Below are 22,886 nucleotides of genomic sequence, written 5' to 3' on the forward strand. Positions count from 1 at the left end.
CTGATCTTTTATTCCCACCACTTAACTTTCAACAATAATCCTTATATTGCTAATTTCAACAGACATTTCCTTTTTTTCACATCTTAAATAAATTGATTATGAATGAGTGGGTTGGGCACCTGGGTGGCTCAGTCGGTTAAGCGTCCGACTTCAGCTCAGGTCATGATCTCGCAGTTGGTTAGTTCCAACCCCACATAAGGCTCGGTGCTGATGGCTCAGAGCCTGGAACCTGCCTCAGATCTATGTCTCCCTCTCTCTCTGGTCCTCCCCCACTCACACTCTGCCTCTCTCTCTCTTTCTTTCAAAAGTAAATAAACATAAAAAATAATAAATGGGGGAGACTGGGTGGCTCAGTACGTTGGCTCAGGTCATGATGTCGCAGTTCATGAGTTCGAGCCCCACGTCAGGCTCTGTGCTGACAGCTCAGAGCCTGGAGTCTGCTTCAGATTCTGTGTCCCCCTCTCTCTGTGCCCTCCCGCACTCTTACTCTGTCTCCGTCTCTCTCGCTCAAATATAAGTAAACCTTAAAAAAATGAAAGAGTTCACCATGCCAACAAACACAATGATCTTTCGGCTCCGAGACCAGGACGGTTAGGCTGTCAGGTGACCTCAGAGGAAAGCTTTCAGATCGCATTCTCTCGGAACCTTCCCTGGAATACCTGCTGAGTTCTGAGACTCACCTAGATGGGGTCTCTGAGAGGAAGGTCTCCAGGTAGAAGTCAGAATTCCCCCCTGTTTGTTGATGATGGAAAGCAAGCTCTATTCCCAGAACAGGAAGGAGTGAAGCATTGGTCCCCAAAGCAGACTTAAGAATCCAAATGCAAAAACCATGTCTCCTCCGGCTTCGGATTAAACATGTTCTGGATCTGCAGCCGAGGAGATATTTACAGCTCCTTATGTTTGCTGCATCTGACACAGCAAAATGTGTCTGAAACGTTAGACACATTTCCCATTGTGACTCCAACCCCTGAGCCATCTCCTCATGGGAACTTATCTGGACAGAATGGAATTTTTTCCTGTAGATTCCCTGTTCCCAAGAGATCACATTAAAATTCAGGCATATCCAATTTTTATTACTCCTCCTCGAACTTCCCTGGCTTGTCTAACATTGAGACTTTTCACAGACCTGAGTGAAAGTTTCTTTTTCCAAAGCTAGGACTCAGGAACCTGTCTTGACTATGCCCCTTGGCTCTCCGAAACATTGAGTTGTGGTGGGAACACAACTCTGATAGTCTAGAAAATACCTATTCTTTCTTCAACAAGAAAAAGTGTGTTCCTTTGCTATACAACCATGGGTTTAATAATCCTTGGATTTGATATTCTTTTGACAAATCATCTAGGAGTTTCGTATGCTTAATACAGGTTAAAACTTGACATTTATAAAACATTTGGTAATTCCAGGTGTATTACAAAGCTGTAGTCATCAAGACAGTATGGTTTTGGGGCGCCTGGGTGGCTCAGTCGGTTAAGCGGCCGACTTTGGCTCAGGTCATGATCTCACGGTCCGTGAGTTCGAGCCCCGCGTCGGGCTCTGTGCTGACAGCTCAGAGCCTGGAGCCTGTTTCAGATTCTGTGTCTCCCTCTCTCTGACCCTCCCCCGTTTATGCTCTGTCTCTCTCTGTCTCAAAAATAAATAAACGTTAAAAAAATTAAAAAAAAAAAGACAGTATGGTACTGACACAAAAACGGACCCATAGAACAATGGAATAGAATAGAAAACCCAGACCCAAAACAATATGGTCAATCTTCGACAAAGAAGGAAGAAGTGTCCAATGGAAAAAAGGCAGTTTCTTAAACAATGGTATTGGCAAAATGGAGAGCAACATGCCAGTGAAACTGGACCACTCTCTTACACCATACACCATTCACAGAAATGAATTCAAAATGGATGAAAGACCTACATGTGAGATAGGAAACCACCCAAATCCTAGAGGAGAACACAGGCAGCTATCTCTTTGACCTCAAATATAGCAACTTCTTGTTACCCATGTTGCCATAGGCAAGAGAAACAAAAGCAAACATGAACTATTGGGACCTCACCAATGTAAAAAGCTTCTGCACGGTGAAAAAAACAAAAGAATTAAAAGGCTTCCTACAGAATGGGAGAAGATGTTTGTAAATGACACATCAGATAAATATTCGTGTGTGTGTGTGTGTGTGTGTGTTTGTGTGCCACATTTTCCTTATCCATTCCTCTATCGATAGACACTTAGGTTGCTTCCATATCTTGTCTGTTGTAAAGAATACTGCAGTAAACATAGGGGTGCATATATGTTTTGAAATTGGCGTTTTTCTTTTCTTTGGAAACAGTAATGGACTTATTGGATCATGTTGTCGTTCTATTTCCAAGTTTTGAGGGCCCTCCATAGTGCTTTCCATGGTGGCTGCATTCCCACCAGCAGTGTGTGAGGTGCCTTTTTCTCCACTTCATCACCAGCACTTGTTTGTTGTGTTTCTGATTTTAGCCCTTCTGACCTGTGTGAGGTGGTATCTCATGGCGGTTTTGATTTACATTTCCCTGATGATGAATGATGATGAAATCTCTTCATTTGTCTGTTGGCCATCTGGATGTCTTCTTTAGAGACATGTCAATTCAGAACCTCTGCCCAATTTTTAAGTGGATTGTTTGGGGTTTTTTGTTGTTTAGTTGTATGAATTCTTTGTGTATTTTAGATATTAACCTTTTATCAGATATATCATTTGCAAATACCTTCTCCCATTCAATAGATCAGGTTTGTTTTGTTTTCTTTTCTTTTCTTGTCTCCTTTGCTGTGTAAAATCTTTCAATTTTGATGGAATCCCAATAGTTTATCTTTACTTTTGTTTCCCTAGCCTTAGGAGACTTGTCTAGAAAAATGTTGCTATAGCTGATGTCAGAGAAATTACTGCCTGTGTTCTTTTCGGGCAGTTTCATGTCTCACATTTAGGTTTTTCATCCATTTTTGTTTTGGGGTATGGTGTAAGACAGTTGTCCTGTTTCATTGTTTTACATGTATCTGCCCAATTTTCCCAGCCCCATTTATTGAAAAGACTGTCTTTTCCCCATAGTCTCACCTTTTTAAATTTTTTTTGTCGTTATAGCTGATTTCAGAGAAATTACTGCCTGTGTTCTTTTCAGCCGGTTTCAAGTCTCACATTTAGGTTTTTAATCCATTTTTAGTTTGTTTTTGTGTATAGCGTAAGAAAGTGGTCCTGTTTCATTGTTTTACATGTATCTTCCCAGTTTTCCCAGCACCATTTATTGAAAAGACTGTCTTTTCACAGATAGCATATGGTTTCACTCTTATGTGGATCCTGAGAAACTTAACAGAAACCCATGGGGGTGGGGAAGGAAAAAAAAAAGAGGTTAGAGTGGAAGACAGCCAAAGCATAAGAGACTCTTAAAAACTGAGAACAAACTGAGGGTTGATGTGGGGTGGGAGCGAGGGGAGGGTGGGTGATGGGTATTGAGGAGGGCACTTTTTGGGATGAGCACTGGGTGTTGTATGGAAACCAATTTCACAATGAACTTCATATATTGAAAAGAAAGAAAGAAAGAAAAGACTGTCTTTTCCCCATAGTCTCACCTCTTAAATTTTTTAAAAAGATTTACATCCAAGTAACAGATTAAACCCATTTAGTCATGTTTTATTTCTGGGTCTTTATTCTGTCCCACTGACCTATGTGTCTATTTCTGTGCCAAAAGCATACTGTCTTGATTACTACAGCTTTGGAGTATATCTTGAAATCTGGTAGGTCTGTTCTTTTTCTCAGGATTGCTTTGGCTATGCAGGATCTTCTACTGTTCCATACAAATTTTAGTATTATTTGTTCTAGTTTTGTGAAAACTGCTCTTGGTATTTTGATAGAGATTGCAATGAATCTGTCGGTTGCTTTGCTTTGGGTAATATGGACATTTTCACAAGAATAATTCTTCCAATCCATGAGCATGGAATATCTTTCCATTTATTTATGTTACCTTCAATTCCTTTCACCAGTGTATTATAGGTTTTGGAGCATAGGTCTTTCACTTTTTGGCTAAGTTGATTCCTAAATATGTTATTCTTTTTGGTGCAATTGTAAATGGTGTTTTTAAATGTTTTTCTTTCAGCTGCTTCGTTGTTAAGGTACAGAAACGTTGCTGATTACTGGGTATTTATTTTGTGTCTTGTACTTTACTGAATTAATGTAATACATCTCGTAATTTCATATGTATGTATGTATGTAAAATGAAGTTAGTTAACATGCACTGTAGAATTAGTTTCATGAGTAGAACCCAGTGATTCATCACTTCTATAGAACACTCACTGCTCATTCCAATAAGTGCCCTCCTTAGATAAATGCCCATCACCCATTTAGCTAACCCCGAATCCACCTCCCCTCCAGGAACCCCCAGCCTATTCTCTGTATTCAAGAGTCTCTTATGGTTTTACTCTTTCTGTTATTAACTTATTTTCCCTCACTTCCCCTATGTTCGTCTGTTTTGTTTCTTAAATTCCACATATGGGTGCAATGATATGATATTTGTCTTTTCCTGACTGACTTATTTCGCTTAGCATAATACACTCTAGTTCCATCCACATTCTTTCGAATGGCAAGATTTCATTCTTTTTGATCACTGAATATTATTCCATTGTATGTATATATACCACATCTTCTTTATCCATACTTCGAGGAATGTTTTGGTAGATTCTTTTGGATTTGCCATGTATAGTATCATGTCATCTGCAAATAGTGACAGTTTAACTTCTTTACCAATATGGATATCCCTTATTTCTTTTTCTTGTCTGATTGCTGTGGCTAGGACTTCCAATACTATGTTGAATAAGTGTGAATGGACATATTTTCTTCTTCCTGACATTGGGGGAAAAGCTCTCCACTTTTCACCATTGAGTATGATGCTACCTATGTGATTTTCATCGGTGGCGTTTATTATGTTGAGGTATGCTGCCTCTAACCCCACTTTACTGAGTTTTTAATCATGAACGAATGTTGAATTTTGTCAAATGATTTTTCTTCATCTATTGAGATGATCATATGATTTTTACCCTTCATTTTGTTGATGTGTATAACATTGATTTTCAAAATATTGAAACACCCTTGTATCCCTGAAATAAATCCTACCTGATCATGGTGAATGATCTTTTTAATATACTGTCATGTGTGGTTTGCTAGGATTTTCTTGAGGATTTTTGCATCTGTCCTCTTCAAGGATACTGGTCTATAGTTTTCTTTTTTGAGGGTGTCGTTGTCTGGTTCCAGCATCAGGGTAATGCTGGCCTGATTGATATATTTGGAAGCTTTCCCTCTTATTCAATATTTTAGAGTAGTTTGAAGAGGATAGATACTAACTCTTTGTTAAATGCCTTGTAGATGGGGCATTTGGGTGGATCAGTTGGTTGGGTGTCCAACTTCAGCTCAGGTCATAATCTCATGGTTAATGAGTTTGAGCCCCACATTGGGATCTGTGTATTGGGCTCTGTGTTGACATCTTGGAACTTGGAGCCTGCTTCAGATTCTGTGTCTCTATCTACAAAGGCAAGGGGATTAAAAGTAAAAATTAACTATCGGGAGCTCATGAAGATAAAAAGCTTCTGCGCTGCAAAGGGAACAATCAACAAAACTAAAAGGCAACTGACACAATGGGAAAAGATACTTGCAAATGATATATCGGACAGAGGGCTAGGATCCAAAATCTATAAAGAACTCTCCAAACTCCACACCCGAAAAACAAATAATCCAGTGAGGCCAGATCAGCGACCTTTTACCTGCAAAGTATAGAAATGGTTCCCAGAAATGCCAGTTCTTAAGCCTCCCATGGACACATGAATTTGAGGCTCCATATTGGAATGGCAAGTTTCTGCTGTGATTTACACAAACATAAAAAAGTCTGTTCAACAGACAGCAAGGCAGAGAGTGGGGGTGGTGGTGAATGAAACGGATGAGGCAGAGCAATTATCTAAGAAACCTGTGTGGTTCCTGAGACACCGGGTGGTAAAATAAACTGCCATTGCCTTAATAGTAAGTTAAAGGAATAGAATATGGAAGATCAACGAAAGTGTGAGCATCCACTCTGTGAAACTGACACAGCCACTGAATAGATACATCACTTAATCAAACAAACAAATGAACACAGCCATCACCTGGCCTGCACTAAGTTGAATGGGCTCTCAGGTGAAGACAGGTTAATGAACTTGGCTTCCGTTCTTCTGACCCTGTCATCCACGGCGCACCGGGCCATTGGGCTCACCTGGCTGGGGTGTCTGACAAGGTCTCCTTGTGACAAGTCTGAATGCCTCCCTGGACTGCAGATGGTAAGGACTAACGCTCTGTTCTCAGCTGAGACAGCAGGACGGAGTAAAGCATGGGCCCCCAGCCATAATTAGGGCTTGGAAGAACAGAGGGAGACCTTGTCCCTTCCCATCCAAGGTCGCACAGGCTGACAGGAGACCAGAGAGTATTTACAGCTCCCCGTATCCACTCATTAGGCTCATTTCCCTCTTGGTATCCCAGCCTCTGATCTCATATTCCCAAGTGGAAAACTGCTCTGGACACAAGTATTTTTTCCTAATGAATCTCGGTTCGCAAAAGACTAGGTCAGAGACCAAGTGAATGCAGTTCTTTTTTTCCTCCCCTTTTCCCTGAACTCGTCCCCTTCGTGATGTGTAAATCATCTGGCACCTTATCTCAGCCAAGACACACTTTCCTCCAAGTCTAAGACCAAGGAACCCCGCGGGATTAGTCCTCTTTGCCTTCCAAGCATTGCCTGTCCTAGGGACCCAGCTGTAGCATTTCTAGCGCTGTCTGTCTGTCTGTCTCTTTGTTTGTTTTTGAGAGAGAGGGAGAGAGAGAGCATGAGTGGGGGAGAGGAAGGGAGGGAGAGAGGGACAGAGAGAAGCTTTTTTAATGTTTATTTATTTATTTTAAGAGAGAGAGAGAGTCAGAGAAAGAGGGAGAGAGAGAATCCCAAGCAGTCTCCATGCTCAGTGCAGAAGCAATCTGGGGGCTCAAATTCAGACCATGGGGTCATGTCCTAAGCCGCAATCAAGACACGGAAGATGAACCCACTGAGCCCACAAGGCGACCCAGTGTCTACTGTTGTTCTCAACAGCGCCGCCAGGAATCTACCCGAGGACACAGGAGTGCTGATGCACAGGCGCACGTGCACCCCAATGTTTAGAGCAGCGCTTTCAACAACAGCCAAATTATGTAAAGAGCCCAAATGTCCATCCACGGACAAAAGGATCAAGAAGTTGTGGTTTATATACACAATGGAATCCTACTTGGCAATGAGAAGGAATGAAATCCTGCCATTTGCAGCAACGTGATGGAACTAGAGGGTGTTATGCTAAGTGAAAGAAGTCAAGAAGAGAAAGACAGATACCGTATTTTTTCACTCATAGGTGGATCTTGAGAAACTTAAGAGAAGAGCATGGGGGAGGGGAAGGGGAAAAGAGAGTTAGAGGGAGGGAGGCAAACATAGGAGACTCTTGAGGACTGAGAACAAACCAAGTGGGGGGAGAGGGGAGAGAGGGGGATGTGCATTGAAGAAGGCACTTGTTGGGATGAGCACTGGGTGTTGTATGGAAACCATTTGGACAATAAATTTCATATATTAAAAAAAAGAAAAAATAATAAAGCAGAGAAATGACTTCTGATAATAAAACTTGGGTGCCACAGAGATTGGCTTCAAGACACTTTTTCTGTCACTTGTTTTATAAGATGTTAAAAGCTGTCATTTGGTCCCTTGTTATAAAATGGTCCTTAAATATAACAGATGTATTGAGATCTAGTTATGTACTATAAAGTGAGCTTAACATCTCACAGGGAGTTTGGATTTAATCTTAATAAAATCTTATCCCTGAGATTATGAACTACATTTTACGATGTATAAATGGTGCTTGGTCGTGTCTTGTCATCTGTCCAAAATTAATATCTGAGTATATGGTGTCCCTTGAGTTTGACTCTGTCAGGATGCTTCCAGTTCTCAAACTTGGGGTCGTGGTTCTCAGCCAGAAATGAATTTTCCCCTGGGACGTCTGTCAAAGTCTGAAGGGAACCTGCCAAACACCTACAGTCCACAGGTAAGTGTGGGGGGCCGGGCCCAGATGCCAGGCTGAGACCAGGTCGAGCAATGTTCCCTGTTGACTCAAGCCAACCCGGTGGTTCCCCCTCCCATTCCCCCACTCTCAAGGGCATACAAAAGCTTTGTCAAGGCTGAGAAAGGTAATTCCTGAAGCCTGTGGTCTGCAGGTGTTGGCAGTAATGCTACCTCCCTTTTTCTACCCCGAGTCAGATAGAAACAAACATGGGAATTGTGTTTTGCTAGCAATCTTATCAACAAGGTCTTGTTGTGACCCGTCTAGAAAATGCACAAGAAACACAGAACTAAATGTTTTGGTGGGCAGCAATTATGTGAAACCTGTTTATTCTTAGAATGGCCTGACCCATAGAGTCTGGATATAAAAGATTGTGTACAGCAACAATAAAGCCGTCACTTGGGCCATCAGCCCAGGGGACCCTCCTGTTCCCAAACTTTCTCTTCTCTCTTTTTTCTTGCATTCCCCTACCCTCAGGACCCTGACCTCGGTGTTTGTCGCGCCGGTCGTGACAGGAAAGCACCCCCAAAATACTGTTACCCTGCCACCAATGTCTCACCATAAACGGTGAGAAACACACCTAGACCAGCATGTCTCCAACTTCACTGTGCCCGTGAATCCACACGGATCCCACTACAAGTGCAAAATCTTGGAGATTCTGCATTTCTCCAAGCTCCTGGGTGATGCTGAAGTGCAGGTCTGAGTCTGCGGACCACTGTTTGATTAGCAAGAAGATGATCCTGTGTTAGAGATAAGTGTGGGTAGCGCGAAGGCTTCTGCACCAAATACTGTCCTTGTGTGCCTGTAATTATGAAAGGATCATGTATTCGCTCATTCTTCAGGCTGTGAGAAATCTGTGTTTATTGTTTTTATAAGTGACCAAAATAATACCCTGATTATTAATCAGGGTATTAGGGTATTATTAATAATACCCTTTAGAGTAAGATTAAGGCACTATCAGATATGCCCACATCCTAATCTCCAGTCCCTTTCACATGTTATTATTTTTTTTTAGAGCAAAGAAGGATTTATGCAGCAGATTGAATAGGGCTACTCATCAGCCTGGAGACTCTGAAGGACATGCCCATTTGTGCAGAAAACTGGTAACCCTGACCCACATGACTGGCAGGACATGCAGTTCTTGGGTGAAGCGTCCTCTGGTCAAGCAGGTGGAAGAGATTTCAGAGCAGAAAGGACGTATTACATACATGTTGCTGATACTGTGCATTCTCCATCGCGTGGGATTTGTGACATATATCAGGAAAAGGAAGCTATTTCGTGTAACAATGGAAAGAATCATATGAGTGGATCGCATTAGAAGTTTTCAAGCAGAAACAGGAAAATAATTCAGTGATAAAACGTAGAAGACACTAAGCAATCCTGCGCCTCGATGAATAAACTCCCTCAGTGGTGAACACCATCTCCCATGCTTTAATAAATAGGTGCAAAGCATGAACTGTGATTTTTTTAAAAATGAGAGAAATATTTTGTGTGTCACAAAATGAGTGTTTCAAAAGTCAGGCTGGTCAGGCTGATACGAAGAACATATCAAGTCGATCTATGTATTCAAATTTGCCTTTCGAAGTACACTCCACTAGGAGATCTAGATTAGCTAATTGGGTTTTCCCAGTGACTATGGTAGTATTTCTGGACCCTGAGCTGAGTAACAGAATAAAACCAAGAGACTGCTTACAAAGCATAAGGGCATGTTTAGCCCAAGGGACTGAAATGACATATTTTCCCTGGGTCCGTTTCGAACAAAACCATGTTGAATAAACATATCGTCAGATGTGTTCCACAATCACCAGATAAGCCTTCAGCTACCCCCAGTCATGAAGTACCTCTTCAGAAAGCGCTTTATAAACTAGAGACTGACACATGAGTGAATCAGATTTTCCCCTTCAGCACACACATTCTACTCAGTACAAATCTCCAAGAACGTGTGAACCCAACACCAGCTACCCACCCTGGCCATGGTCCTTCATAAATCCAGATCCCTCAGTGTCTCTCTCTCTCTCTCTCTCTCTCTCTCTCTCCCTCTATTCCTCTTGACCCTCTCTCCCCTTCTGACACCTCCCAGAATGGCTTTTGACCATCCCATGTGCCCTCCAGCATACATGAGTAATAAACCTGGGGTTATTAGAGTTCTCCGATAGATGTTGCTGACGTGTGTCCTGCCATCACAATAAGAACCCAAGGGCTGGTGCGGCCAAGGCATAGGCTGTGGTCTGGGAAAGGTCTGTGGGAGTCTGGAAAGCACATGGGCACGGGTGAGTACTTGGGCATTCCTAGCCAGAGTGGTGTGTCAATAGCTTGAGGCTTAAATGGAACAATGTTAGAGTCCACATCATCAGGTGGAGTCCTAAAGGAAGTGAAGGAAAAGACTGAGACTCAAGGTGGAAACTGTGCTTTTGTATTCTCCTTGACAGTAAAATGATGGAAATGGCTTACTGATCAATGTAGCTTTATTCCGTCTGAAGCGTATAATTCACGATAATGATCTCAGGAAATCTAGTGGAAATTTACCCGACATGGTATAAGTCATTTGAGATGTAAATAATTTTAAGAAATCCAACTAGTCCCATGTGAGATACAGAAATTTCAGGCATTTGTGACCCAAGGTTGGGGTAAACTTTGGGGACGTCTGAAAATAGACAAAAGAAACCGTCTGTATTTCAGTCACAGCAGAAGCTTAATGAAGTGAGTTCCTTAAATGTAGAGAGAAGTTGATCAAACAAATGGAAATGCCAAGAAATAAATAGAAGGCGTAGATCCTACTTCCACAGTCTGATCAAAGATTGGCAGTTCCTGGTTCTGAGGATTTGAGCCCTTCAATCATGGGCATGTCTTCAGCCTTTGGATGATTGGTTCTTATAACACTGAATCCCAAGTATTCTTTTCAGAGCCCTCTTTATGTCTCTGTTCCTCAGGCTGTAGATGAAGGGGTTCAGCATGGGCGTGACCACCGTGTACATCACCGAGGCTGTGGCACTTGAGTGGGAGCTCTGGGTAACAGCAGAGCTGAGGTACACTCCTAGGCTTGCACAATAAAATAAGGAGACAACCGACAGGTGAGATGCACAGGTGGAAAACGCTTTATACTTGCCCTGAGCTGATGAGATCCCACATATGGAGGAAACTATCTTAGAATAAGAGTAAAGGATCCAGACAAGCAGACCAGCACCCAGCAGCATAGCTGCAAGGTACATCACCACGTTATTAAGAAAGGTGTCAGAACAGGCAAGTTGGATCATCTGATTGAGTTCACAGAAAAAGTGGGGGATCTCTACCTCTGTACAGAAAGACAGCCCCAACACCATTAAGGTGTGTACCAAGGAATGCAGGACACATATGATCCAGGACATCAAAACCAGGAGTCCACAGAGCCGGGGGTTCATGATGACCGTGTAGTGCAGGGGGTGACAGATGGCCACAAACCTGTCATAGGCCATAACACTCAGGAGAAAGTCGTCCATCCCTGCAAAGGTTATGAAAAAGTTCATTTGTGTGATGCAGCTTGCATAGGTTATGACTTTGCTCTGAGTCTGGATGTTCCAGAGCATCTTCGGGACGGTGGTGGAGGTGAAGCAGATGTCTATAAAGGACAGGTTGGCCAGGAAGAAGTACATGGGGGTGTGGAGGTGGGAGTCACAGCTGATGGCCAGGATGATGAGCAGGTTGCCAAACACAGTGATCAGGTACATGGAGAGGAAAAGCCCAAATATGAGGGGCTGCAGCTCTGGTCTCTCTGAAAATCCCAGGAGAAGAAATTTTGATAATTGTGTAATATTCCCTGGTTCCATGAGGTTGCACTGACCCCCGGAAAGAGGCAAAGGACATCATTAATTTTCACATCAACAGTTTACTCACATAGTTGAAATGCTACCATTTATATTGTGCAGTCAAGAAGTTCATTTCGGTATCTTGTCCCTTTTGTCCCCAAAGGATTGTCCTTTTGAAGAGATTCCCTCCTGTTTCACCTCAGATTAGGTGTTTTGGTCTCATTCTCCACACTCCCCAGCACAGGTCATGCATTTTACTGTTTTACTAAGAATATCTTTCCTGCATGGGAGGAATATGTGCTGATTGTCAAACATATTCCAGGCATTGTGTAGGCAATGAGCATGGGATACTGAAAAAAAAACGCAAGTATCATCCAATGATGGAGAATGAATGGAAACAAATAAAAATACTAATAAGACATTAGAGGGTGTCAAAGTGCTATGAAGAGAACAAAAGTAGATATAAAGGAGAGCGTGGATACGAGTGTCGTTCTGTAATTGGTATTTGGTCAAGACCCGTAACAGGTGACATTTGAACAGAGACTTCAGTGAAAGGAGGGCAGGGTCTGCAAGCATTTCTGGGGAAGGGGTGTGTTGGCTGAGGGAATGACCTCTGCTAAGACCCAGAGGATCGTACTACTTGGAGCTATTGGGGTCCAAAATAGGAAGCGTTGTGTGAAGAGGAGTAAAGAGGAGAGAAATCAGAGATGGTGTCAGGTAATTTCAAAGAAATGGATGGCCTCATTACTGGTTCCCTTTAGAGGGAAAGGAGTCACTCACCCACACTATATACTGCTTATATTTTAGAATCTATCTGGAAAGCCTCCTGTACATTGACAAGGAGCCCTCCTGAATACCCTGTGCTGATTGAGTGCTGGCTTCTGTATTAGTAGAGTCAACTTAGAATATATTAGCTAAGGCACCCCTGCTCTGGAAACGGATCCCCCGCCACAAGACAAGACACACACACACACACACACACACACACAGCAAATCATCACTCCCTGAGCTGTGTTCTTCCATGAGTTCTCACCTCCAGCCCCAATAATTAAGCTCAGAGTGGCTATAAACCAATGTGGCCAGATCCATTATCATTCCTCACAAACGATGTAAAAATGGTACCTGAATTCCAATGATTGAGTTTCTTATGGACAAATACAATTGACAGGTCAGACTCGCATGCTTATTTTCTGTCCTGCATTTACAGAAAAACAAACCATTTGCTCAAAATCAGAGAAACACACACACACAAACAGAGAGAGAAAGAGAGAGAGAGAGAGAGAGAGAGAGAGAGAGAGAGAGGCAAGAGAGTGAAATGAAATTGAAGTGGCACAAAAGATTTCATGGTTCATATGGTCACTGAAACCTGAGGGGCCGTGAAGAAGAAAGAGCATCCTGAGGTCTGACAACATTCCAAGTCTTGTTACCTCCTTGATGCCCAGCAAAAATAATAAGGAGCAAAATTAAATGTGGTCAGAAGACAAAATTAGTGGGTTGTTCAGCATGTGGATCGCCTTACAGACTGAATGCTCCAAGAGAAAAGTGTGCTAAGGGAATAAATCAACCCTTCGGCACGGGAAATATGCAAAGCACAGCAAAAGTTGGGCAGGTTATAATGAAGCAGTAGGAAACTTGGGTTTTTTTTTTCTGTGCCTGGTTCATATTTCTTTGACCCATTGGATGTCCTGTGATCTTAGAGAAGGTGGATAAGTCCCTTTCACTTTTTAGACGTGGCGTCTTTTCTCTGTTTTTCCTGGGCTTTGTGTTGTGATCTTTTTGGCCGAGTGTTGGGCACACTCTGGTCCTGTTTCTGGTTTGCACAACACCCAAAGGTTTGTTCAGACCTTGCTCTACAGAATTCTGCACACACCGTGACAGTCACTCTAGGCTCTGAATCACCGTCTTCATAAGATTTCTGCCTGAGGCTCTTACACCACACACTTAATTCATTCTACTATGACTCTGCCATATAAGGCAAGTATCAAAGGAACAGGACCTTCTTGACCTTGTCCACTGTGGTTTTCAGGAAGGCATGGTCAGCCAAGCACATGACCATAGAGATCTCCAGGTTCTGGGCTAGGCTGGTGGCTGTGTGGTGACCTCAAGTGAATGCACCTGGCTTTGATTCTCTCTGACCCTTTCCTGCTGGACCTGCTGGGCACCCGGAATCACATGGCTGGGAGCTCTGAGGGAGAGGTGTCCATGTGGCTGTCTGAATTCCTCCTGGATGGTTATCGGTGGCAACTAAACCCTCTCCCTGCAGAAGATGGTGGGAAGGAGGCTAGCATGAGTCATCCAGCCAAGCTTCGGACTCTAGAAGCAACAATCAGGTCCCATCGCCCCCGGTGGCACAGGGGGAAGGACTGCACAGAGGAGACATTTATAGTTTCCTTTGTCTGTTCATGAGGCATGTTTCCCTCCTGCTTGTCCAACCTGCAGCACATGATTTCCCTGGGGGACACTGGTCTGGACACAAAGAAAGATTTCCTGGAGTTTCTGTGTTCCCAATAGACCAGGTCATAACTGCGTGACCCCTGTGTTGATTACTCCTACCTTGTGAGTTCTGTCACTCCCAGAATTCAAATATCCCAGCACCTAATCCCAACCCTGATTTTAACATTTTCCCACAGTCTAAGACTAAGCAATCAGTCTGGATTAGATCCCTTGGATCTCCAAAATGTTGGCTTATGGTGGAGACCTGAGCCGAAATCAAGAGTTGTTCGCTTCTACGACTGAACCACCCAGGCGCCCCCAGATATTCATTTAAATATGTTGTGTATAGATATGGCCCCCATTAAGGGATTCCTTCTGCCACATTGATGTAGGGTGTTTTTTGTCAAAAAGCTTCTTCTGTAAGTAACGACATATTTTATAATTTCACTGAGAAATTCTTCATATTCAAGAATATAAATTGAGTGTTGACCATGTTTCAGGCAATGAGTACAGGGTGTGGTGAAGAACGTAAATCCCTAGAATCATGGAGAAAAAATATATATGCAAACAAGAGAATTCTATAACTTTTCAGATGGTGAGGGCTGCTGTGAAGAAAAGAAAAGCAGGAATAAAAAGGGAGCCAATAAGGCATTCTGTTTTAGTGATTGATAGGCAAATTCTGCAAACAGGTGACATTGTAACACAGAACACATATAAGACAGAAAGGATTATGTGGGAAGCCTTTACCTGGCAGAGGGAATGGCCAGTACAAAGGCCCCAAGGAAAGTATTGTTTCAGAAGTTCAAGGCAAAAAGCAAAGCCAGTGCTGCAAGGGCAATGAGCCTGATGGAGACTGATGACAGACGCTGTCACACATGTGAGGAGGAAGTGGCCTCTCTGCTACAACTGTGATCTCAAGGCACACGACCGTCCTTGCCCACGCTACATCTCCCTCTGTATACATCATGGTCTCAAGGCATCCAACGAGTTGCCACAGATCCCCTTCTTGGTGCCTTCTCTTGACTGAGTTCTGGCCCCTGTATTGCGTCATCTTGGGATTTCTGAGTCCTGGCCCCCCTTTTTTTAAAACATGAAATTCATTGTCAAATTGGTTTCCATACAACACGCAGTGCTCATCCCCACAGGTGTTCTCCTCAATACCCATCACCCAACCTCCCCCTCCTCCCGCCCCCATCAACCCTCAGATTGTTCTCAGTTTTTAAGAGTCTCTTCTGGTTTGGCTCCCTCCCTCTCTAATTTTTTGAGGACTGCTCACCCTTCACCAGTCACAAGACACCATGGCCTCCTGGGTTGTGTATTTCCCTGTCTTCACAGACCTCACCATCCCGGTTATGCTTGGAATGGACACAACCCAAGGAGGCCAGATCAGACATCTTTTCCCTGCAAAGTATAGAAATGGTTCCCAGAAATGCCAGTTCTTAAGCCTCCCATGGACAAATGAATTTGAGGCTCCATATTGAAATGGCAAGTTTCTGCTGTGATTTACACAAACATAAAACAGTCTGTTCAACAGACAGTGAGGCAGAGAGTCGGGGGGGGGGGGGCAGTGAATGAAACGGATAAGGCAGAGCAATTATCTAAGAAACTCGTGTGATTCCTGAGACACTGGGAGGTAAAATAAACTGCCATTGCCTTAATAGTAAGTTAAAGGAATAGAATATGGAAGATCAACGTAAGTGTGAGCATCCACTCTATGAAAGAGACACAGCCACTGAATAAATACATCACTTAATCAAACAAACAAATGAACACAGCCATCACCTGGCCTGCACTAAGTTGAATGGGCTCTCAGGTGAAGACAGGTTAATGAACTTGGCTTCCATTCTTCTGACCCTCTCATCCACGGCGCACCGGGCCGTTGGGCTCACCTGGCTGGGGTGTCTGACAAGGTCTCCTTGTGACAAGTCTGAATGCCTCCCTGGACTGCAGATGGTAAGGACTAACGCTCTGTTCTCAGCTGAGACAGCAGGACGGAGTAAAGCATGGGCCCCCAGCCATAATTAGGGCTTGGAAGAACAGAGGGAGACCTTGTCCCTTCCCATCCAAGGTCGCACAGGCTGACAGGAGACCAGAGAGTATTTACAGCTCCCCGTATCCACTCATTAGGCTCATTTCCCTCTTGGTACCCCAGCGTCTGATCTCATATTCCCAAGTGGAAAACTGCTCTGGACACAAGTATTTTTTCCTAATGAATCTCGGTTCGCAAAAGACTAGGTCAGAGACCAAGTGAATGCAGTTCTTTTTTTCCTCCCCTTTTCCCTGAACTCGTCCCCTTCGTGATGTGTAAATCATCTGGCACCTTATCTCAGCCAAGACACACTTTCCTCCAAGTCTAAGACCAAGGAACCCCGCGGGATTAGTCCTCTTTGCCTTCCAAGCATTGCCTGTCCTAGGGACCCAGCTGTAGCATTTCTAGTGCTGTCTGTCTGTCTGTCTCTTTGTTTGTTTTTGAGAGAGAGGGAGAGAGAGAGCATGAGTGGGGGAGAGGAAGGGAGGGAGAGAGGGACAGAGAGAAGCTTTTTAATGTTTATTTATTTATTTTAAGAGAGAGAGAGTCAGAGAAAGAGGGAGAGAGAGAATCCCAAGCAGTCTCATGCTCAGTGCAGAAGCAATCTGGGGGCTCAGTTCCAGACCATGGGGCCATGTCTTAAGCCGCAATCAAGACACGGAAGATGAACCCACTGAGCCCACGAGACGACCCACTGTCTGCTGTTGTTCTCAACAGCGCCGCTAGGAATCTGCCCAAGGACACGGGAGTGCTGACGCACAGGAGCACGTGCATCCCAATGTTTCGAGCAGCGCTTTCAACAACAGCCAAATTATGTAAAGAGCCGAAATGTCCATCAACTGACAAATGGATATGGAAGTTGTGGTTTATATACACAATGGAATCCTACTTGGCAATGAGAAGGAATGAAATCCTGCCATTTGCAGCAACGTGGATGGAACTAGAGAGTGTTATGCTAAGTGAAAGAAGTCAAGCAGAGAAAGACAGATACCGTATTTTTTCACTCATAGGTGGATCTTGAGAAACTTAAGAGAAGAGCATGGGGGAGGGGAAGGGGAAAAGAGAGTTAGAGGGAGGGAGGCAAACATAAGAGACTCTTGAGGACTGAGAACAAACTGAGGGTAGGTAGGGGTTGGGGGAGAGGGGAAAGTGGGTGATGGGCAGGGAGGAGGGCACTTGTTGGGATGAGCACTGGGTGTTGTATGGAAACCATTTTGACAATAAATTTCATATATTAAAAAAAAGAAAAAATAATAAAGCAGAGAAATGACTTCTTCTGATAATAAAACTTGGGTGCCACAGAGATTGGCTTCAAGACACTTTTTCTGTCACTTGTTTTATAAGACGTTAAAAGCTGTCATTTGGTCCCTTGTTATAAAATCTTCCTTAAATATAACAGATGTATTAAGATCTAGTTATGTACTATAAAGTGAGCTTAACATCTCACAGGGAGTTTGGATTTAATCTTTATAAAATCTTATCCCTGAGGAGGTATAGTTATGAACTACATTTTACGATGTATAAATGGTGCTTGGTGATGTCTAGTCATCTGTCCAAATTTAATATCTGAGTGTGTGGTGTCCCTTGAGTTTGATTCTGTCAGGATGCTTCTGGTTCTCAATCTTGGGGTCGTAGTTCTCAGCCAAAAATGAATTTTCCCCTGGGACGTCTGTCAAAGTCTGAAGGGAACCTTCCAAACACCTAGGGTCCACAGGAAAGCACCCCCAAAATACTGTTATCCTGCCACAAATGTCTCACCATAAACGGTGAGAAACCCAGCTGGACCCTCATTTCTACAACTTCACTGTGCCTGCGAATCCACACGGATCCCAGTACAAACGCAAAATGTTAGAGATTCTGCATTTCTCCAAGCTCCTGGGTGAGGCTGAACTGCAGGTCTGAGTCTGTGAACCACTGTTTGATTAGCAAGAAGATGATCCTGTGTTAGAGATAATGTGGGTAGCGTGAAGCCTTCTGCACCAAATACTGTCCTTGTGTGCCTGTAATTGTGAAACTATCGTGTATTCCGCTCATTCCTCAGGCTGTGTGAAATCTGTGTTTATTGCTTTTATAAGTGAACAAAATAATACCCTGATGAAAAACCCTTTAGAGTAAGATTAAGGCACTATCATATATGCCCACATCCTAATCTCCAATCCCTTTCACATGTTATTTTTTTTTTAGAGCAAAGAAGGATTTATGCAGCAGATTGAACAGGCTGCTCGTCAGCTTGGGCGACTCTGAAGGACATGCCCATTTTTGCGGAAGAACTGGGGACCCTGAACCACATGACTGGCAGGACATGCAGTTCTTGGGTGAAGCGTCCTCTGGTCAAGCAGGTGGAAGAGATTTCAGAGCAGAAAGGACGTATTATATAGATGGTGCTGATACTGTGCATTCGCCATCCCGTGGGACTTGTGACATATATCAGGAAAAGGAAGCTATTTCGTGTAACAACGGAAAGAATCATATGAACGGGTCGCATTAGAAGTTTTCAAGCAGAAACAGGAAGATAATTCAGGGATAAAACGTAGAAGACACTAAGCAATCCTGCGCCTCGATGAACAAACGCCCTCAGTGGTGAACACCATCTTCCATGCTTTAATAAATAGGTGCAAAGCGCGAACTGTGATTTTTTAAAAATGAGAGAAATATTTTGTGTGTCACAAAATGAGTGTTTCAAAAGTTTGCTTCCTCATATTTATGGTCAGGCCGATACGAAGAACATATCAGGTCGATCTATTTATTCGAACTTGCCTTTCTAAGTACACTCCACTGGGAGATCTATATTAGCTAATCAGGTTTTCCCAGTGACTATGGTAGGGTTTCTGGACCCAGAGCTGAGTAACAGAATAAAACCAAGACACCGCTTACAAGGCATAAGGGCATGTTTAGTGCAAGGGACTGAAATGACGTGTTTTCCCCGGGTCCATTTGGAACACAACCATGTTGAATAAACATATCGTCAGATGTGTTCCACAATCACCAGATAAGCCCTCGGCTACTACCAGTCACGAAGTACCTCTTCAGAAAGCCCTTTATAAACTAGATGCTGCCAAATGAGTGAATCAGGTTTTCCCCTTCAGCACACACATTCTACTCAATACAATTCTCCAAGAACGTGTGAACCCAACACCAGCTACCCACACTGGCCATGGTCCTTGAGAAAGCCAGATTCCTCTGCGGCTCTCTCTCTCTCTCTGTCTTGCTCTTGACCCATTCTCCTCTTCTGAGACCTCACAGAATGGCTTTTGAGCATCCCATGTGCCCTCCAGCATACATGAGTAATAAACCTGGGTTATTAGAGTTCTCCGATAGATGTTGCTGACATGTGTCCTGCCATCACAATAAGAACCCAAGGGCTGGTGCGGCCAAGGCATAGGCTGTGGTCTGGGAAAGGTCTGTGGGAGTGTGGACAAGCACATGGGTACAGGTGAGTGCTTGGGCTTTCCTAGCCAGAGCAGGGTGTCAATAGCCTGAGGCTTGAACGGAATAATGTTAGAGTCCACATTATCAGGTGGAGTGCTAAAGGAAGTGAAGGAAAAGACTGAGACCCAAGGTGGAAACTGTGCTTTTGTATCCTCCTTGACAGTAAAATGATGGAAATGGCTTACTGATCAAGTGTAGCTTTATTCCGTACGAAGCGTATAATTCATGATATCGATCTCAGGAAATCTAGGTGAAATTTACCCGGCATGGTATAAGTCATTTGAGATGAAATTAATTTTAAGAAATCCAACTAGTCCCATGTGAGATACAGAAATTTCAGGCATTTGTGACCCAAGGTTGGGGTAAACTTTGGGGACGTCTGAAAATAGACAAAGGAGAAACTGTCTGTATTTCAGTCACGGCAGAAGCTTAATGAAGTGAGTTCCTTAAATGTAGAGAGAAGTTGATCAAAAAAATGGAAATGCCAAGAAATAAATAGAAGGAGTAGATCCTACTTCCACAGTCTGATCAAAGATTGGCAGTTCCTGGTTCTGAGGATTTGAGCCCTTCAATCATGGGCATGTCTTCAGCCTTTGGATGATTGGTTCTTATAACACTGAATCCCAAGTATTCTTTTCAGAGCCCTCTTTATGTCTCTGTTCCTCAGGCTGTAGATGAAGGGGTTCAGCATGGGCGTGACCACCGTGTACATCACCGAGGCTGTGGCACTTGACCGTGAGCTCTGGGTAGCAGCAGAGCTAAGGTACACTCCTAGGCTTGCACAATAAAATAAGGAGACAACCGACAGGTGAGATGCACAGGTGGAAAACGCTTTATACTTGCCCTGAGCTGATGAGATCCCACGTATGGAGGAAACTATCTTGGAGTAAGAGTAAAGGATCCCAACAAGGGGACCTCCAGCCAGCAGCATAGCTGCAAAATACATCACCAAGTTATCAAGAAAGGTGTCAGAACAGGCAAGTAGGATCATCTGATTGAGTTCACAGAAAAAGTGGGGGATCTCTACCTCTGTACAGAAGAACAGCCACAACACCATTGAAGTTTGTGACAAGGAATGCAGGACACTCGTGACCCAGGACACCAGAACCAGGAGTCCACAGAGCCGGGGGTTCATGATGACCATGTATTGCAGAGGGTGACAGATGGCCACAAACCTGTCATAGGCCATCACACTCAGGAGAAAGTCATCCATCCCTGCAAAGGTTATGAAAAAGTTCATTTGTGTGATACAGTCCTCATAGGTTATGACTTTGGTCTGGGTCTGGATGTTCCAGAGCATCTTCGGGACGGTGGTGGAGGTGAAGCAGATGTCTACAAAGGACAGGTTGGCCAGGAAGAAGTACATGGGCGTGTGGAGGCGGGAGTCAGAGCTGACGGCCAGGAGGATGAGCAGGTTCCCAAACACAGTGATCAGGTACATGGAGAGGAAAAGCCCAAATATGAGGGGTTGCAGTTCTGGTCTCTCTGAAAATCCCAGGAGAAGAAATTTTGATATCCGTGTAATATTTCCTGGTTCCATGAGGTTGCACTGACCCCCGGAAAGAGGCAAAGGACATCATTAATTTTCATATTGAACAGTTTACCCACATAGATGAAGTGCTACCAATTATATTGTGCAGTCAAGAAGTTCATTTCAGTACCTTATCCTTTTTTGTCCCGAAAGGATTGTCCTTTTGAAGAGATTCCCTCCTGTTTCATATCAGATTAGGTGTTTTGGTCTCATTCTCCACACTCCCGAGCAGAGGTCATGCATTTTACTGTTTTACTAAGAATATCTTTCCTGCATTGGAGGAATATGTAGTGAGGGTCAAACATGTCCCAGGCATTGTCTAGGCCATGAGCACAGGATACTGAAAACCAAAAGCCACTATAATCTAGTGATGGAGAATGAGTAGAATCAAATACAAATATTAATAAGACATCACAGGGTGTCAAGTGCTATGAAGAGACAGAAGCAGATATAAAGGAGAGCGTGGATATGAGTGCTATTTTGTAATCAGTGTTTGGTCAAGACCAGCAACTAGGTGACATTTGATCAGAGACCTGCAGGGAAGGAAGGCAGGAGCCCAGAGCCTGTGTGGGGAAGTGTGTGATGGTAGAGGGAATGGCCTCAGCTAAGGCCCCGAGGATGATCCTACTTCGAGCTATTTGAGTCCAAAACAGGAAGCACGTATGGGAAGGGGAATGAGCAGGAAAATGATCAGAGATCGTGTCAAGCAATTTCAAAGAAAGAGGTGGCCTCGTTGCTGGTTCCCCTTCAAGAGAAAGGAGTCACTCACCCACACTATGTCCTGCTTGTATTTTAGAATCTACCTGCAAAGTCTGCTGTAAGTTGACATAGAGCTCTCTAGAATATGGTGTGTTGATTGAGTTCTGGCTTCTAGATTATAAGAATCACCTTGGAATATATTGGACCATGTCCCCTGCTCTGATGACGGATGTCATTTCACAAGGCACACACACACACACACACACCCCAAATTAGTGATCCCTGGGCTGTGTTTTTACCATGACTTCTCACTCCAACCCCAACAATTAAGTTCTGAGTGAGTATAACTCAAGATGTGCAGATCCATTATCATTCCTGCAAATGATGTAAGTTTCCCATGAACAAATAAAATTGACGTCAGACTGGCATGCTCATTTTCTTTCCTGTATTTAAAGAAACACAAACAATCTTCTCAAAATCAGAAAGAGAGAGAGAGAAACAAGAGAGTGAAATAAAATGTAAGTGGCAGAAAAGATCTAATGGCTCAGGTGGTCGCTGAAATCTGAGGGGCCATGAAGAAAGAACATCCCTGGTTCTGACAACACTCCAACCCTTGTTACCACCCTGATGCCCAGCAAAAATAGTAAGGAGCAAAATTAAATTCAGTCACAAGACGACATTAGTGGGATCTTCAGGGTGTGCATCGTCTTACAGAGTGAATGCTCCAAGAGAAAATGTGCTAAGGGAATAAATCAACCCTTCGGCACAGGAAATATGCAAAGCACAGCAAAAGTTGGGCAGGTCATAATGGAAGGTAAGAGACTTGCTTTTTCTTTGAAAAAGCACCTTGAGACTTTGCTATTTCTTTGACCAATTGGATGTCCTGTGATCTTAGAGAGGGTGGG

The 22,886-nt window shown here is 43.5% G+C and overlaps 1 protein-coding gene and 1 pseudogene across 1 annotated transcript; both read right to left on the reverse strand.

Annotated features, from left to right (window-relative positions):
- Positions 1 to 8,658: 8,658 nt before the first annotated feature.
- On the reverse strand, positions 8,659 to 11,782 carry LOC131508627 (olfactory receptor 7A17-like). The gene is made up of 4 exons (XM_058723591.1): positions 11,435 to 11,782; positions 10,959 to 11,149; positions 10,246 to 10,440; positions 8,659 to 8,818 (listed from the first exon to the last, which is right to left on the reverse strand). Exons 1-4 carry the CDS (start codon positions 11,780 to 11,782, stop codon positions 8,659 to 8,661), a joined length of 894 nt encoding a protein of 297 aa, XP_058579574.1.
- Positions 11,783 to 20,672: 8,890 nt separating this feature from the next.
- LOC131508493 (olfactory receptor-like protein OLF4) lies at positions 20,673 to 21,293 on the reverse strand (annotated as a pseudogene).
- Between the last annotated feature and the right edge of the window lie 1,593 nt (positions 21,294 to 22,886).

This window comes from Neofelis nebulosa, chromosome 4 (assembly GCF_028018385.1).
Source record: "Neofelis nebulosa isolate mNeoNeb1 chromosome 4, mNeoNeb1.pri, whole genome shotgun sequence".
In the NCBI taxonomy this organism is placed as follows: domain Eukaryota; kingdom Metazoa; phylum Chordata; class Mammalia; order Carnivora; family Felidae; genus Neofelis; species Neofelis nebulosa.

Coding starts and splice junctions, on each gene's coding strand:
- LOC131508627 (XM_058723591.1), bottom strand. CDS start 11,782: ATGTACCTGATCACTGTGTTTGGCAACCTGCTCATCATCCTGGCCATC. Junction 11,150..11,434: donor TCCTGGTTTTGATGTCCTGG/ATCATATGTGTC, acceptor TGTGCATCTCAC/CTGTCGGTTGTCTCCTTATT. Junction 8,819..10,245: donor ATTGTGATGGCAGGACACAC/GTCAGCAACATC, acceptor TCTCTAACACAG/GATCATCTTCTTGCTAATCA.